The 15,855-nt window shown below is 41.3% G+C and overlaps 2 protein-coding genes and 1 long non-coding RNA gene across 7 annotated transcripts in view; 2 read left to right on the forward strand and 1 right to left on the reverse strand.

Annotated features, from left to right (window-relative positions):
* TPR (translocated promoter region, nuclear basket protein) overlaps positions 1-2,374 on the forward strand; it is a 40,583-nt gene extending 38,209 nt beyond the window's left edge. For 4 of the 5 annotated variants that reach the window (XM_030493513.1, XM_030493514.1, XM_030493516.1 and 1 more), the window contains exon 51: positions 802-2,374. In XM_030493513.1, coding sequence (XP_030349373.1) covers positions 802-857 — 56 coding nt within the window. In that variant the 3' untranslated portion in view covers positions 858-2,374. The remainder of the gene's footprint in view (positions 1-801) is intronic. The other variant, XM_030493517.1, reaches the window with a different exon arrangement.
* On the reverse strand, positions 972-12,584 carry PRG4 (proteoglycan 4). The gene is made up of 10 exons (XM_032920152.1): positions 12,560-12,584; positions 11,443-11,547; positions 8,567-9,708; positions 5,944-8,521; positions 4,833-4,919; positions 4,423-4,562; positions 3,404-3,560; positions 2,367-2,546; positions 2,043-2,168; positions 972-1,157 (listed from the first exon to the last, which is right to left on the reverse strand). Exons 1-10 carry the CDS (start codon positions 12,582-12,584, stop codon positions 1,054-1,056), a joined length of 4,644 nt encoding a protein of 1,547 aa, XP_032776043.1. The 3' UTR covers positions 972-1,053.
* Positions 12,585-12,767: 183 nt separating this feature from the next.
* Positions 12,768-15,855, forward strand: part of LOC115611119 — a 37,618-nt gene continuing 34,530 nt past the window's right edge. Inside the window, exons 1-2 of the long non-coding RNA XR_004389941.1 lie at positions 12,768-12,977; positions 15,513-15,632. This is a non-coding gene — a long non-coding RNA (uncharacterized LOC115611119). The remainder of the gene's footprint in view (positions 12,978-15,512; positions 15,633-15,855) is intronic.

The raw sequence follows: 15,855 nt of genomic DNA on the forward strand, positions 1-15,855 counted from the left end.
AGCTCTGCGATTTTGTTTTAGTATGTTAGTCTGAGCATATTTTAGAGAGGCAGATTTTCTATTATGTGGCACTTGGTTTTTATCAGTGGAGAGAAAGTAAATTGCAGTAAATCTTAAACTTGGCAAAGTTTTAAAGGAAGATTTTAGAAAATGTTAGGACATAAGTTTAGAAATACTTGCCTTTAACATTACATATTAGTTTCCGATTTGGTACATTAAGGGTTCCAGTTACTCTATACACTGATTTAAAAAAAAAAAAAAAAACAGCTTATGGAAGTATTACAGATTTACAGATTTTGTAATGCAATATTGTTAAATCAAAGCAATAAATTACTGCTTGCAACTTTGGTGTTAAAAATCCTCAGATGAATTATATTCAGTTTGGCACCATTTTAATATTGTAGATACTAGCATCGAAATGTAGGTATCTCATGTTTTAAAACAAAAATAAAAGTGAGGAGGTGGACCAGGATAGATTTTCTTTCTGTCTATCACCATTTCTTTAATGACAAAAGGGAGGGACTCACTGATTTCAAATGTGGTAAGAATGTTGTTCTTTTGGCACAGGGCCTGAGGTAGGATCACAAGTCAACAACGCCCTTTTAAGTCACAGAAATATAATGTATCCATATCACAAGGCTCTAGGGGAAGGCAGGGCAGAGGGGAAGAACTTCATCTGAAAGGAAGTGCTCCCTGCAGTAGCAATTCCTTACAGAAGGATGAAGTATCACATGTACCAATGGTTGTTTAAAAAGGCGAAAAGGATTTCTATTAATGCATTTGTTTTCTTTCCCAACACAGGTGTAACTCATGCAATGGGAGGCAGAGGAGGCCTGAACAGGGGGAATATCAGTTAAACGATCTGTAAAGTAATTACAGCTGTGTATACAAAAGTGCCAGTTTGCCTGTGGTTGTTTTAGTGTAATGAAGCCAGAGCTTAAAGCAGCATTTTATACTTAGATTTGTGTGCACACATTTCAATGTCTTTATTAATAAAATTAGACAAAATGTCAACATCAAATGGCATCTTTTTTTTAAATCCTCTGCTGTGCATCACTTGCTAGGACAGTTGTACCAGTCTTTGGATACAGTCTTTCCTGTGAGAGCAGTAACAGGTCTTGCTATTCTTTTGCCAACATCCAAACTGTAGTACCGATCTGAAATGAAGATATGTCAGAATTAAATTCCAGAAACTGTTTAGTACATGGAAAGAATCTTTAAGTTAAAGCCTGCCTTTTAATTTAGGCATGAATAACAGATTTTTTTTTTCATTCCACATATGTGTATGGAGTTGAGAGACTATAACAATGAATTTTTGTCCTCAACTTTGTTTTTTACATGTCCTTCTTTGTATTTAGCTAAGTTTTACAGTACTGCTAACCAAGAAGAGGGAGTAGGGAAGAATACTCTTATACTGCTAGAACATAGAAATAGTCTTTTTGGAAATCAAACAAACTAAAAAGAAAACAATCTTGCACTGACTACGAAAGTGGGAATTCTGTGGTCCCCAAGTGTGAATTTGCCTATGTTAAGGTTAGGAGTTAAATCATACATCTCATCGGAGATTTACTTTAGTATCCTGTATTTGGATGCGGCTAGTTCTGAACATATTTTTTTTTCTGAATAATCCAGAAAATTCTGAGGAATGCTTTCACAGAAGTCAGTGAAAAAACTAACCCTGTGCAGTGGTCCAGGGATTTCAGTCTATCATTAATGTAGTGCTGCATTTAAGTGTCAGGTTTTTGTCACTTTATAAGCCTGAACGCTTATGGCAATGCATTCTGCAACTGGCTAGTTTGAGTGATTGTACCTCGTTGCTGCTAGTTGTCCTGTAACTACTGATTATTTTTTTTAATAGAAACATCTTCCCATTACAGGCAACATTTCAATTCTCAGGACTGTTTAGTAGTGCTTAAAATTAGTCTTGCAGAACCCCAAGCAATAACCTCGCACTTAAGAAAGCTGAGACATTCGTAGGTTTCTTTCTTCCCCATCCCTTAGTCTTTTGAGATACAAAGTAACTTGCATTAGCTTTAACTTACTGTAAGAGAAGGCATAATAATCATAGCCATCTGGCTTATTGTAGTTGGGTAGTGATATAGTTGAATGAATAACTTTCGGGAGCCCTTTCCAGTAAGTGGTCATTTTGATTTCCTTACGCAGAACTCCTGCAAGCAAAAGTAAAGTTAGGAGGTGTCACAATATGTCTGCTGTAATTATCATTTGCCTGTATAATCTACAGCAAGTGAGATCTATTGGATTAAAAATTTTTATAAGTACTACATTAAAAAAACCCAGAATGTTATGTTTCAGAACTACTAAGATTAAAATGGTTGTATAAAAGAAACTTAATAAACATAAGTTACCAGATGAATGTGGGTTGATTCTGACAGTCCGAATAACGGTTGGCATTCTTAATGCACGTTGAAAGCGTCTCCTTATTACAAGTCTCGGGACATAAGCTGGGTATCTTACAGTAACCTGGGTTCTTCTTTGACACTTCTTAGCTGGTTCTTGTCTGTACACGTACTGTTGCATGTTGCCATCTAAAATAGATGTTTATTTCATTTGGTTAAAAAACAAACAAAAAACCCCAAACAAACAAAACCAACAAAAACACAATCAAATGAAAAGCAAACAAAAAACCACAACCACCAAACCACCAACTCTATCAGATATGAAAATGACACTTTTATCTCTATTACATACAGGAAAGGGATAACATCAATTTAATACATCCACTACATTTTGAGATAAGGGAAAAAAAACCCAAACCTACCACACCAACCACCTTGCTCTAAATCCAACATGTGCTTCTAAATGCAGTGCTCATTACAGTTACTGTAGCAAGTACAATGCCAGGGGAACTGCTTTTGCTGCCATCATTCCTATTTATCAAGAATTGGGTAAGACCAGCATTTTAGGTTTCATGAGAAGAGGGCTAGAGTCCAGACAAGGATTTACATTTCATTGACGTATGGTTTTTAAATTCAGGTAAGAATTCTTACATTGGCAGCACATCATGCATGTAAGATAAGGAAACACGTTAATTTGAAATAAGAAATAGGGAGATTTCCGTACGTAGTTATGAACTAGTAAGATTAAAGCCTTTCATTCTCTAATTAGCTTCAGGCTACAGTAGTTTTACTGCCAGGTAAAACTTATTCTAATATTTTCCTGGATTCTATCCCTTACAGTCCTCTCCGTTTTAAAAAGCACTTGAATACAAATTTTTAAATCTTCAGGATATTTTTTGACCACCTAGCACACCTTTAACATCACTTACTATTCTGATTTTGAAAGAAACACATTTCTCTTTTATTCAAGAGAAATGATGTTTTAATTCCTAAGGCAATTCAAGCACCTTTTGATCATCTCTGAATTTCTGAAATATGAAACATACCTTTTTTGATAAAATAAACAGATTCTGGTCTATTGTTGTATCTTGCCACTGGGAGGGTTGCTACTATTTTTCCACTTAGCCCTGCAAATCCATTTGCAAGAGGTTTGGGATAGCCTTTATCCATAACACCATTAGTGAAACGCCAGTACAGGGGACCCTAATGATTAAAGGAAAAAATGAGCTTCAGAGTAAATTCATTCTTGGTAATTGAGCTTCAACACAGAGATAAAAAATAATCATAACACTAGCATTTTGGTAACTATGCTTTGACTGGAACTACTACCACGTTCTTTAAAAACAGGAAAAAAAATGTAAAGAAATACCTTCTCCAGTCTTTTAACACTGCCTTTCAGTAGGAAAAGCATATCTTAGAAATGAACTGTTAAGAATGGTTACTGAACAAAATGGTTTGCTTCCTAAATCTGGATTTTCATGGATAGAAAAAGCTGCTTGAATCCCAGGACTGAATGATTAACTGGGAAATAACTGTATAATGTCTTTTATGAGGTGTGTGCATTTCATTACCTTCTTTCAAGAAGGGAAATATATTGGGAACAAATTTAGGCTGTGTTTGGGCAAGGGAAAGGCAAGATAAAATACCTGTATTTTAAAAAGTTGGACTTCCTTTTACGTGTGGTCCATATGCGGCCCAATTACTCAATTTCTGTCAATGCTTTGTCTCCTGGCCCGTTACACGGGTTAAAAACACTGAATGTAGGTTTTTCCTGGCAAGCGCCATCTCAAGGCTAACGGAAAGGTGGGGCGGAAAAGACACTTCACCTACACAGTTTCAAACCCACCACCCTATTTGCAAACGCCATTTGTTCTCTATATTGCAATATATACAATATTGCAATAATACAATATATATCTATATATTGTATTTTAGATACAAACGCCATTTGTATCTATAACACGAGCAACACAAAGCACCTCTTCTTTGGGGCTGCAGTTTTAGAGCCGACCTGCCCCACACCCTTCCCCGGCTGCCTCCCGCGCCCGTCACGTTCGCTCCTCACCTTGATGAAGAAGGTCTTGCCATCGCAGTTGCACCTGGAGAAGACGGCGTCAATGGGGGACGGGATGCCCCAGCCGTCGCTGATCCGGCGGGGATTGGTAGTCGGCGGGCTCCTGCCGTTCAGCAGCCAGTAGTAGTGACCTGCACGGCGGGAGGAGGCACGGTGAATCGCGTATGGGCAAGGGGACGGCACTGCAAACGAGGACCTCCGCTCCCGTCTTTTCCCCGCTCAGGACGCGGCTGAGGGGGTAAGGTGGCTCCTGCGCCGGCAGCATTCCTGGGGGGGGTCGGGCCAGGCGGTAGCGGGAGGGCGCCGGCCTCGTGAGTCGCTTCGTGAGGGCCTCGGAGCGCTGCAGGAGCTCAGGGGCAGGGGCAGGTGAGGGCGGGACCGGGACCGGCTTATCTACCTACCTCGGAAGACGGCCAATGTGCCGTTCGGCAGGGCCACCATGCCGTCCGCCGGCTTCCCGTTGCACAGGTCCTTCTCGTCCTTCTTTGCTGCGAAACACAGTGGGTTGGGTTTGTTTAACATTTAAGAGTAACAAGTTACCTCCTCAGCCCACCGCCAGTGGTACTACGGCCGTTAAATGTGATCGCATGTGTCGGGAGATGTTCGGGGCCCTTGTCATGCAAAGGTTTTAATTACTCATCTGGGAGATGTTCCTGGAAAAACTGGCTCTTACGTTTGGTCCCACGAGTGCAAGAGCAGCCATTTACATGATTAGGCATGCATATCTGTGCTTCAGAAAAAAACACCTAGAAATGCATTGCATTCTACCTCTTTAAAATCCTTTATGCTCTGGGATGTTTACTTGGTACTTTGTAGGTTTTCTTCCCGCTCCTTATTTCTTAAAAAAGCATTTACATTTACTTTCAGTTAAATATAAAGGAAAGATGAATCTGTTTTGGATAAAAGTCCAAGTATTTTCCACCTAAAAAACTTCTTTTTCCTCTCCAAAATTATTTACAAAAAAAAAAAAAAAAAAAAAAAAAGCCCAAGAACCTGCAGGCTATGCATGATTAAAATAAATAGCAAGGACATTAAAAATGGGGCAAAAAGCACAGAGGAAAGAGAATACAAGGAAGACATTCCTTGTCTACCTAATATGACATTTTCTGTATGTGACTACAGAACACCTGGTTACCATAAGTAATGAATATTCAGCTTGACTCCCTTGCAATGTTTTCATGGGACTTAGAAATTTATCTTCTTTTTCCTTGACTTTTTTTCTGTTTGCATCTTTTACAGTACTTACAGGAAACGTTTTTCAGCAAACAAGATCACACTCTAAGCTACTTGAAGAATTTAATTAACACAACTGAAAACTGAGGTACTGGTATTCAGGACGCTGGGAGCTGCAGCACCTTGGTTATGGTTTACCTGGTTATGGTTTACCACTGGGACAGAAGTAACGTGTTCTTATGACACTGTATAGAATGCACTTGCATGTCCTTTACTCATGTGGTTTGTTGTGCTCTGGTGGAGTTACTGCTGCTTTTGTACCTACTGGAATGCAATTACCTTGTGTTTCTCCAGCTAAAATCGGCAAGTCCTCAGTTTGTATTAAAGGCTTGTTGATCTCAGGCTCTTCTTTTACCGGCAGAGTTTCAGGGTCAGCTGGATGAGGCTCTTCTCTTGCGTCAGTAACCTCCTGGAAATGTATAGTTGGCTTTGATGTCCCTTTAGAAACAATAAACATTTCTTCTATTGTGTCTTTTTTATCTCTTGTAGTGGTTTCTTTGGTAACTGTCGTTTCCTCTCCTTTGTCAATACTAGGGGCCTTTTTGGTGGCATCAGGCATTTCTTCTTCAGGTGCGACTCTAGTTTCTTTGGTGGCCGTTACCTCTTTTTTACCAGCTGTTGTCTCTACAATAACACAAGCATTACTTACGCTCTCTTTAGCTGCTTCTACAGTCTGCTTAGTTTCTGTAGTAGTGTCTTTTTTATTTGTTGTTACAATTTCCTTGGGTTTAGGGGTTGAATCTGGTTTGGCTGTTGTTGTCAACACAGTGGGCTTGGGCAAGGGAGTTGTAGCTGCTGCAGCTGCTGTTACACTCTCTGTCCCCGTGGTGCTTTCTTCTTTCTTAGTTGTGAAAGTTTCTTTTGGTGTGGGAGTCTCGTCCTGTTTAGCTGAGGTTGCTTCTTTTTCTGCAACTGTTGTTACAGTCTTTTTGTCTACAGTAGTTGCTTCTGATGCAACTGCTGTAGTGACAGTTTGCTTGGCTGTAGGAGTTGTGTTTGGAATATCATCCTTACCTTTAGGAGAGTCATCTTGTTTAGCTGTTATCTCTGAAGTTACAGTAGTTATGTCTTTCCTACTTGTTGTTGTTAAAATGTCTTTAAGCACAGTAGTTTTGGCTTTCTTGGGTGTTGTTACCTCTTTGTTCACCATGGTGGTTGTTTCTGTTTTAGTTGTTGTCCCTTCGGTTATAGGAGTAGTAACAGTTTTAGCTGGTGTTTTGTCTTTTTTGTCAGTTACTGTTACAATCTCAGTAGTCCTAGTTTCAGTCACCACCGTCTTTTGAACTGCTGTAGTTGTGCCTTTCACAGTTGTGCTGGTTGATACTTTGGGTGCAAAAGTTGTAATTTTCTTCTCAATTGTTTCTGAAACTGTTGTGTCTGCTCCAGGTATGGGTTTTTCTTTTGTAGTTGTTGTGACAGTCTCAGTAGTTTGAGCGCTCGTGTCTTTTTTAGCAGTTGTTAATAATCCAGGGCCAGTAGCTGTTACTTCCATAGACGTTGTTTTTTGTATGGCAGTGGTGTCAGCCTCAGTGCCTGCAGGGGTAGTTCCCTTGACCTTAGGGGTGGTGGAAGATTCTGCCTCCTCTACGTTAGGGGTAGAGGGAGAATCTGCCTGGATCATTGATGCCTCTGGGGTTGTGTCTCCTAACTTGGGGGTGGTGGGAGATTCTGCCTTGGTTGTTGATGCTTCTGTGGCCTCTGGGGTTGTGTTTTCAGGTTTGGGGGTGGTGGAAGAATCAGCCTTGGTTGTAGGTGCCTCTGGGGTAGTTTCTTCTGCTTTGGGGGTGGTGGGAGAGTCAGCCTTGGTTGTAGGTGCCACTGGGGTTGTGTCTTCAGGTTTGGGGGTAGTGGGAGAGTCAGCCTTGGTTGTAGGTGCCTCTGGGGTAGTTTCTTCTGCTTTGGGGGTGGTGGGAGAGTCAGCCTTGGTTGTAGGTGCCACTGGGGTTGTGTCTTCAGGTTTGGGGGTAGTGGGAGAGTCAGCCTTGGTTGTAGGTGCCTCTGGGGTAGTGCCTTCTGCTTTGGGGGTGGTGGGAGATTCTGCTTCAGTCTCTGGTTCCTCTGGGGCCATATCTTCAATCTTAGGAGTTGAAGGAGAGTCTGCCTCACTCATTGGTGCCTCTGTGGCTTCAGGGGTTGGCTTTTCAGGTTTAGGGGTGATGGGAGATTCTGCTTCAGTTATTGGTTCCTCTGTAGCCTCGGGGTTCGTATCTTCTGCCTTAGGTGGGGTGGGAAGGTTTGCCTCAGTTGGTGGCTCTGTGGCTTCAGGGGTTGTGTCTTCAGGTTTAGGGGTGGTGGGAGAGTCTGCTTCAGTTACTGGTTCCTCTGTGGCCTCAGGGGTCATATCTTCTACCTTAGGGGTGGTGGAAGAGTCTGCCTCAGTTGTTGTTGGCTCTGTGGCCTCGGGGGTTGTGTCTTCTACCTTAGGGGTGGTGGGAGAGTCTGCCTCAGTTGTTGTTGGCTCTGTGGCTGCAGGGGTTGTTTCTTCAGGTTTAGGTGTGGTGGGAGAGTCTGCCTCAGTTGTTGTTGGCTCTGTGGCCTCTGGGGTTGTGTCTTCAGGTTTAGGGGTGGTGGGAGAGTCTGCCTCAGTTGTTGTTGGCTCTGTGGCCTCTGGGGTTGTGTCTTCAGGTTTAGGGGTGGTGGGAGGATCTGCCTCAGTTGTTGTTGGCTCTGTGGCCTCTGGGGTTGTGTCTTCAGGTTTAGGGGTGGTGGGAGAGTCTGCCTCAGTTGTTGTTGGCTCTGTGGCCTCTGGGGTTGTGTCTTCAGGTTTAGGGGTGGTGGGAGGATCTGCCTTGGTTGTTGGTGGCTCAGTGGCCTCTGGGGTTGTGTCTTCAGGTTTAGGGGTGGTGGGAGAGTCTGCCTCAGTTGTTGGTGCCTCTGTGGCTTCTGGGGTTGTGTCTTCTACCTTAGGGGTGGTGGGAGAGTCTGCCTCAGTTGTTGTTGGCTCTGTGGCTGCAGGGGTTGTTTCTTCAGGTTTAGGGGTGGTGGGAGGATCTGCCTTGGTTGTTGTTGGCTCTGTGGCCTCTGGGGTTGTGTCTTCAGGTTTAGGGGTGGTGGGAGAGTCTGCCTCAGTTGTTGGTGCCTCTGTGGCTTCTGGGGTTGTGTCTTCAGGTTTAGGGGTGGTGGGAGATTCTGCTTCAGTTACTGGTTCCTCTGTGGCCTCAGGGGTTGTATCTTCTACCTTAGAGGTGGTGGGAGGATCTGCCTTGGTTGTTGTTGGCTCTGTGGCCTCTGGGGTTGTGTCTTCAGGTTTAGGGGTGGTGGGAGGATCTGCCTTGGTTGTTGGTGGCTCAGTGGCCTCTGGGGTTGTGTCTTCAGGTTTAGGGGTGGTGGGAGGATCTGCCTTGGTTGTTGGTGGCTCAGTGGCCTCTGGGGTTGTGTCTTCAGGTTTAGGGGTGGTGGGAGAGTCTGCCTCAGTTGTTGGTGCCTCTGTGGCTTCAGGGGTTGTATCTTCTACCTTAGGGGTGGTGGGAGGGTCTGCCTCAGTTGTTGGTGGCTCTGTGGCTTCAGGGGTTGTGTCTTCAGGTTTAGGGGTGGTGGGAGATTCTGCTTCAGTTACTGGTTCCTCTGTGGCCTCAGGGGTTGTATCTTCTACCTTAGAGGTGGTGGGAGGATCTGCCTTGGTTGTTGGTGGCTCAGTGGCCTCTGGGGTTGTGTCTTCAGGTTTAGGGGTGGTGGGAGAGTCTGCCTCAGTTGTTGTTGGCTCTGTGGCCTCTGGGGTTGTATCTTCAGGTTTAGGGGTGGTGGGAGAGTCTGCTTCAGTTATTGGTTCTTCTGTGGTCTCAGGGGTAGTGGGAGGTTCTTCCTCGGTTGTTGTTGGCTCTGTGGCTTCAGGGGTTGTGTCTTCAGGTTTAGGGGTGGTGGGAGGATCTGCCTCAGTTGTTGTTGGCTCTGTGGTCTCTGGGGTTGTGTCTTCAGGTTTAGGGGTGGTGGGAGGATCTGCCTCAGTTGTTGTTGGCTCTGTGGCCTCTGGGGTTGTGTCTTCAGGTTTAGGGGTGGTGGGAGATTCAGCCTTGGTCGTTGGAGCTGCTGTCGTTGCAGGGGTATCTGTAAGAACAAATATATATTAAGACATTAGAATTGCAGTGCATGCATCTATTTCATATTAATTTATTATAGCAATTTGATATAGCAGTTTATCTTTTGAACAACAATAGCTGGTTTTATTGTCTTTGCTCTAAAAACTTTCTGTGTAAAATTGCACTTAATTAAAGTGGGTGAAAAGTTTAGAATGGGGAGGGGTAAAGGATATGTGATAACCTAGGTTAAATTCGTAAATGCCTGTTATGGACTTACGTAACTGTCAAAAGATAACTAATGTAGAAGAGGAAAGCTAATCTGAACTGTGTTAAATGTGAGTTCCTTTTGTCTGCATGGGAATTTGCAGCAGCTTAGCTAAGTTTTAAGTAATTCTTTTGGTTAACCTGTCACAACTTTGAATGCATCATGGCAGATTTTGTCTGGTGTTTGTAGGTGAGACCACTTGTTGTTTCCATCCCTTTTCATGGAGGGGGAACTATGATGTAAAACATAGTCCTTCCAATAAGATGCTTCTCTTCCCAGTCTATTCTTCTGATTTATTCCTCTGATCTTACTTATGTACCGATGACCTAGACTTGAAGGAAAGGTAGGGAAACAGGAAGAAAAAAACTTTCTGAACCCAGACATCTGACTGCATCTCCTACTGTATCTTTATCTTGGGTGATTTTCCTCTTTGTGATTTACAGCTTTAAGAGACTCTTTAATGTATATATAGTTATACTGACATGTCAAATCATTTATAAGGCTATATTCAGCAACAAGTAACAGTAAATGTTTCTGCATTTTAATCTCTCACTGTTGTCTCTCTGAAGTTTTGCTGTTTAGTTCTGTTTTCACACAGGTTTGTTTGGTTTGTTTTCTGTAGTCTCTCTCCCAGAAGACTGGAAGAATTTATAATGTTGCAGTGTGAGTAATCTGTGTAAACGTATTGTAGAAACAGTATGAGCACAGTGTTGCAGAATAGATTTTCCTTCCACCCAATGTATCTGAAAAACCCAAGTGGTATCCTGTTAATGGTTATTTGAATTTCCTTAACTTCGTTTCATTTAACCCACTATATTGATTTTTTTTTTTTTTTTTTTTTAATGGGAAGTTGCCACAGCAGAAAGGTAAGTACTATAAATGTAAAATTCAAAAAAACCAACAACAAAACAGTGACTGTTAAAATACTGGCCAAAATTGGCTCCTAGTCTCATTTCATTCTTGTAGCTTCAGCTTTCAAGTTCAGACAGAACCTGAGTTATCACTTAAAATGCTGGAACAGAATACCAAAGTACACAGGAAAGCAACATATTTTCCATTCAGAAAAAAATAAATCGCATATTTTCTGGAGCAGCATGAAGCCTGGCTTGATTAAAGCTAGAGAAACCTGCAGGGAGATTTTCCTGTCTTGGTCCTGCCAATTCACCACTGTCTCAAAATACAACACCCTTCCTGTTCCAGTCCTGTTTGGACTTTGTCCAAAACTGACAATGGTGTGTAACGTTTTTGGAAGATATGTTTGAAAATCCAGTAGAGATGCAGGAGGCATCACTACACTTCAATATCCGTGCTAAGTGAACCCTCCAAAGTCAGTATCCTGAGGCCTAGGTGAGGTAATTAGTTTATAAACTGGGCAGTTCCAAGCTTGGTAACTGTGGGGTAATGTCTCACACTGGCTTTCTATTTCCAGAGCAGGAAAATGGTCTTTAATGTTCCTTCAGGTAACACCCATCCTGTTTCATTCGTACACTTTCCTACCTTCCATAACTTCATGGGGCTGTGTTACTTCCTCTGGCTTTTCCTCATTTTTGGATGATCTTTTAGATGTTGATTTGTTTTCTGGTGATGGCTTTTTAGTGTGTGCTGAAAGAAATAAAATAATCTGTTAGTGGGAGCATTTTTCTTCATAGGTGCTCAGTGTCAACTACGTAAAAAGAAAGTGATTACAAAATTTCAGTGACCATCTTCCATACAAGTTTCCTCTTGTCCTATAGGATTCTTTAAAGTGTACTATTCAAGGGAAAAAGAGCAAAAATACTCTTTGGATCTTTAAGTGTTTCATTACAGCCAGGAGAAATGTTTTTCCCAAAAGTCTGAAGTGAGGCCTTATTTGCTAATGGCAGTTTTGAAGTGGGGAAAAAGATGAATTCTGAGTGGAGTTCTATGTTCTAAAAATTTGTAAGATTTTTTTTGGCAGCTAAATATTTTGACTATAGATGACTTGGGACTAACTCACTATAGTGGATCTCTGACAGCTACTATAATAGCCAAGCATTTACTTTGATAATCCCCTGAAGATCTAGTTATTTTGTAGTAGTTCAGACGAAATAATTCTATGCAAGTGATCATTTTGGAGAGACATCTTAGAAGTGATAGTTCCCTTGAAAGTGATAAGAGCTACAAAGCAGGCATGGGCCAAAGAAGCAAGACAAGATCTAAGTATTATGCTAACATCTAGTAGGCTGAGTTTTAGGAGGAACAAGGTTCGTGTTCAGATTTTCTAACTCTGAAGGTCGTGTGGGATTTCACTTGCATCCAAGTAAGCGCCAGAAAATATTTTTAGTTTATCACTGGGTCAGATTGTAGCATTGGGAATGAGACCCTCACTTCCCCCTGGCATAGGCTCGTAGAAGGATCTTGTCAAAAAAGCGTGATGGAGCTCAGGGAGCCTGCAGAATTTATTTTGATCTGACCAAAGGAGCTGGTAACTGCCATAAGTAGTTTTACAAAAGGAGATGTAGTTTTGTCTCATAAGGTGATGACAATGGTATCAAAGCATTTACTTTCATAGCCAAGCTAGTACTCAGAGCAAGCAAGGTTGGGTGTTGGGCTATTTTTGTTGGACTATCTTGGTGATGACTCCTGGTATATCTACCTGTATGCATCCATAAAGTGTTCATGCTTAAGAAAATGGCCAATTTATTTTTTAAATTAGAATTTGTTTATTTGTTTGCTTGTTTTTGTTTTCTTTGGGGGGGTGGGGGAGGAGTGGTGTTTGGGGCTATTTCTTTTTTTTTTTTTTTTGGTTGGTTGGTTTTTTCGGTAGTCAACTTCTTGTGTCCGAAGAAGCCTGCACAGTTAATGTTTTATGATAATGCAAAGCATCTTTGTTTAAATACATCTAAGAAAAATACAATGATACATTTCTTACCCTCTTTACAGTGTTCCACATAGTCTGGGCAACATTTGCCATATCTTTCGCAGTCTGCATCACAGTCACACTCTCTTCCTCTTTCAAAGGCTTCAAAGCAACGTCCTCTGCAGGAGACTGCTGCTTAAGGCAGAACAAGAAAGTGAGTAATTTTGGCTAGCTCACATTTAATGCTGGGACCTTTCTACAGTGAAGTTCTTTGCTTCAGCTGATGTAAAGAACAGTTTCAAAAAATCTAGTGGTTATTCTGGTCTGATCCAGAACTTGTTTGTGTAATCGTGGGGTTTGGATCAGGCTATACAACCAGAACTACACTTTGCCACTGCAGTATATTGAGACCATTTAGAATTTATAATGGAATAGAGAGTGACCTCTGCGTTCACTTAGCTAGGTCCCATCATAGAAGGTTTCAGTTTCCCCAGTCAAGCAGTAGTTATCTCAAGAATGGTATTGAAGTTCTGGGTTGGGTTTCTAAAAAGGTGTTCATGAGGGTACCACTCTGCATCAAGAGTAATGTGTCTAAGAAAGAATTTCTTAAAATAATTTGCCTAAATAGATCATCACCAAGTGTACCTGGTGTCTCTGAGCAAATAGTGCAACTTTGTGTGAAAGAGTTAACAAACTTACACAGAGTGACTACTTTTGAAATGTTATCCCAGTCCATTTAATACAATTCTTAAATTATTAGTATTAAAAGAGTATCTACCGTGTTTTGACATAATAACCACGTGTTTTTAATATTTCATGATTGGTTAATTTCTGACAACTACAATACTTCTGTTTCATACCAGATAGTGTCCAAATTGTTTTGGAAAACTGTGTACACACCTATTACAGGCTTCAGCAAAACATACTTGCTGTATTATTCAAGTACAAATTTTGCCCCTAAATATTTACATCACGTTACAATCTAATGTTTATTAACATTCAGTAGTACATTTAATAGGTAGTACATTTAAGTGTTAAGTTGAAGCGATTGTTACACCTGAAGTGAATATTTTTTGAGGATGCTTAGCATCTCACAGAATTGAGACAATAGTTGGCTACCACTTAGTATTTCCAGAATTTACCATATAATCTGTTATTCTGGTCCTGTATCTTTTCTGTAGGTAAGTCTCTATTAAATCATTGTCTCTGTGGCATGCATGGCATGAAATCATACTTTACAATTGAATCACTGTCTATCAAAATTAGAATTACTGTATAGGCAGATTCTGAACATGTTTTGACCAATGTAGATGTGGATTGAGTCTGTTAATGCCAGTGGATTTATCCCACGTGCACGGGTGAATATTGTTTTTATTTTACGATGATAGGGCATTTTTTATTCATAAGCAGTGTCTGGCATTTCTCTAATTTAGTCAGCACCGATCACACACTAGCTGGGCAAGAGTCCTTCCTCGGACTGCCTTCATCCTTTTAGGATGGTGCCTACTGTGCTTACCTGAGTTCAGTGATTTAGGCTCGAACAGGGAAGACTTTCTCTAGCCTTAAGCATTTTAATAAATGTTATATAGATGCCAGATTAACATTAGAACTGGGCCCACAATAAACAAATGGTCTCACAATTAAAATACCTCAGTATGTACTTTCAGTTGTGAGAAATGCTGATGTCCCCTCACAAATCAGAATCAGGCTGGGAAGACTGAAAACGAAGCTGCTTCTTCTGTGTGTGTCAGAGTGGCAAAATTAGCATTTTAGGGAGTGCTATGTCTGCTTTTTGAACAACTCTTGGGCTATGTTGCTGGATCTAAGAAATCTTACACCTGTAATCTTACTAGAACTGCAGTGTAGTGTAAAAAGCTGCAGTGATCTAAATTGCTGATATTTTTGACGTTTGATTCATAATAAAACTTTTTAACTATCAGTAGAACAGTTTGAAATACTGGTACTTAATTACACTATAGAGTTTCACTTATAAATAAGGCATATAAAATAATACTCATCCAACCACCTTTTCAATCAAACTCTGGACATGGTTCTGATTCAGAGTGAATTTCTATTGACGGAAGGATGCTGACTTTGGATTAGACCTTACAGCCTCCACACTTCTTCAGTTTGAGCTGGAATGTCCCAGAATCTCTTCCTGGGAAACCCCTGGGTTTGTTTTTTCCTTTTTTTATGTATAAGAGACAAACAGATACAGTACAAGTGCACTAAGGAGCAGAAAACAAGCAGTAACTGTTTCCCCCCTCTTGCCTAGCTCTGCTCTTCTGAAAAGCAAAATTCTTTTCTTAGCGACAACTTGTGGATACACAATTTTCCTTGAATGGGTTGCGAGAGGTTATCAATGGGTTTTTGAGGGAAAGAACAATACATTTATGAGAGGAGAACAAGGACACAGCAAACTAAGACATTTAAGCATTCAGAGAAGAGACACTGGTGTGGTAGGGAGCTGGAGCAAAGGGGAGGGGAAGTTTTGCCAATAGGAACTGGCTGTGTTTGGGAACTTACCCACTGTGCAGACTTTCTTGAAGTCGGGGCAGCACTCCATGTAGTGTTGACAGTTAAAATCACACTGGCAGTCATGCTCTCTAGAATACCCTTGCCCACATCTCCCTGTACAGCTTGATAAATCTAAAATCACACAACACTGATGTAAACATTGCCAAACCAAAATGGTACATTAGGAAATGTTGAATGGTGTAGTAGTAAGAGTTATCTTTTCTTTCTACAGAATGCCATTTCTTCACTTGGTGTTGCAGAAACTGTGGGCCTGGTGCAACCCCTCCTGAAAGCATGCAGATCAGAGGTTTGCTCTGAGTCAGTCTGAGAACCAGCATCAGTGCACATTCAGGTTAGAGGGCTATTCTGCTGAGGCTACCATATCCTGTTTCTTCTTTAAATCAATGAATCCTTGAGGCCTGGTTCAGTAATATGACCACCTCAGTTCTGCCATCCAAACTAGCTGCTGCAGATTTAATTTAGGCAGTATATCAGTCAGGCATTATATTGTTTTGCAGATTATTCTCCATCTGAATTCACCTTATGTATGACTATAGATGTGCACCTGCATAACT

The sequence above is a fragment of the Strigops habroptila genome, chromosome 8, assembly GCF_004027225.2.
Source record: "Strigops habroptila isolate Jane chromosome 8, bStrHab1.2.pri, whole genome shotgun sequence".
Taxonomy (NCBI): Eukaryota; Metazoa; Chordata; class Aves; order Psittaciformes; family Psittacidae; genus Strigops; species Strigops habroptila.

What these genes read in the sequence shown, in the direction of transcription:
- PRG4 (XM_032920152.1), bottom strand. Translation starts at nt 12,584, where the DNA reads ATGAACACTTTATGGATGCATACAG. An exon ending in CACATTGGCCGTCTTCCGAG is followed by an intron (nt 4,563 to 4,832) that starts GTAGGTAGATAA and finishes CCCGCCGTGCAG; the next exon opens with GTCACTACTACTGGCTGCTG. An exon ending in TGTTTATTTTATCAAAAAAG is followed by an intron (nt 2,547 to 3,403) that starts GTATGTTTCATA and finishes CATCTATTTTAG; the next exon opens with ATGGCAACATGCAACAGTAC.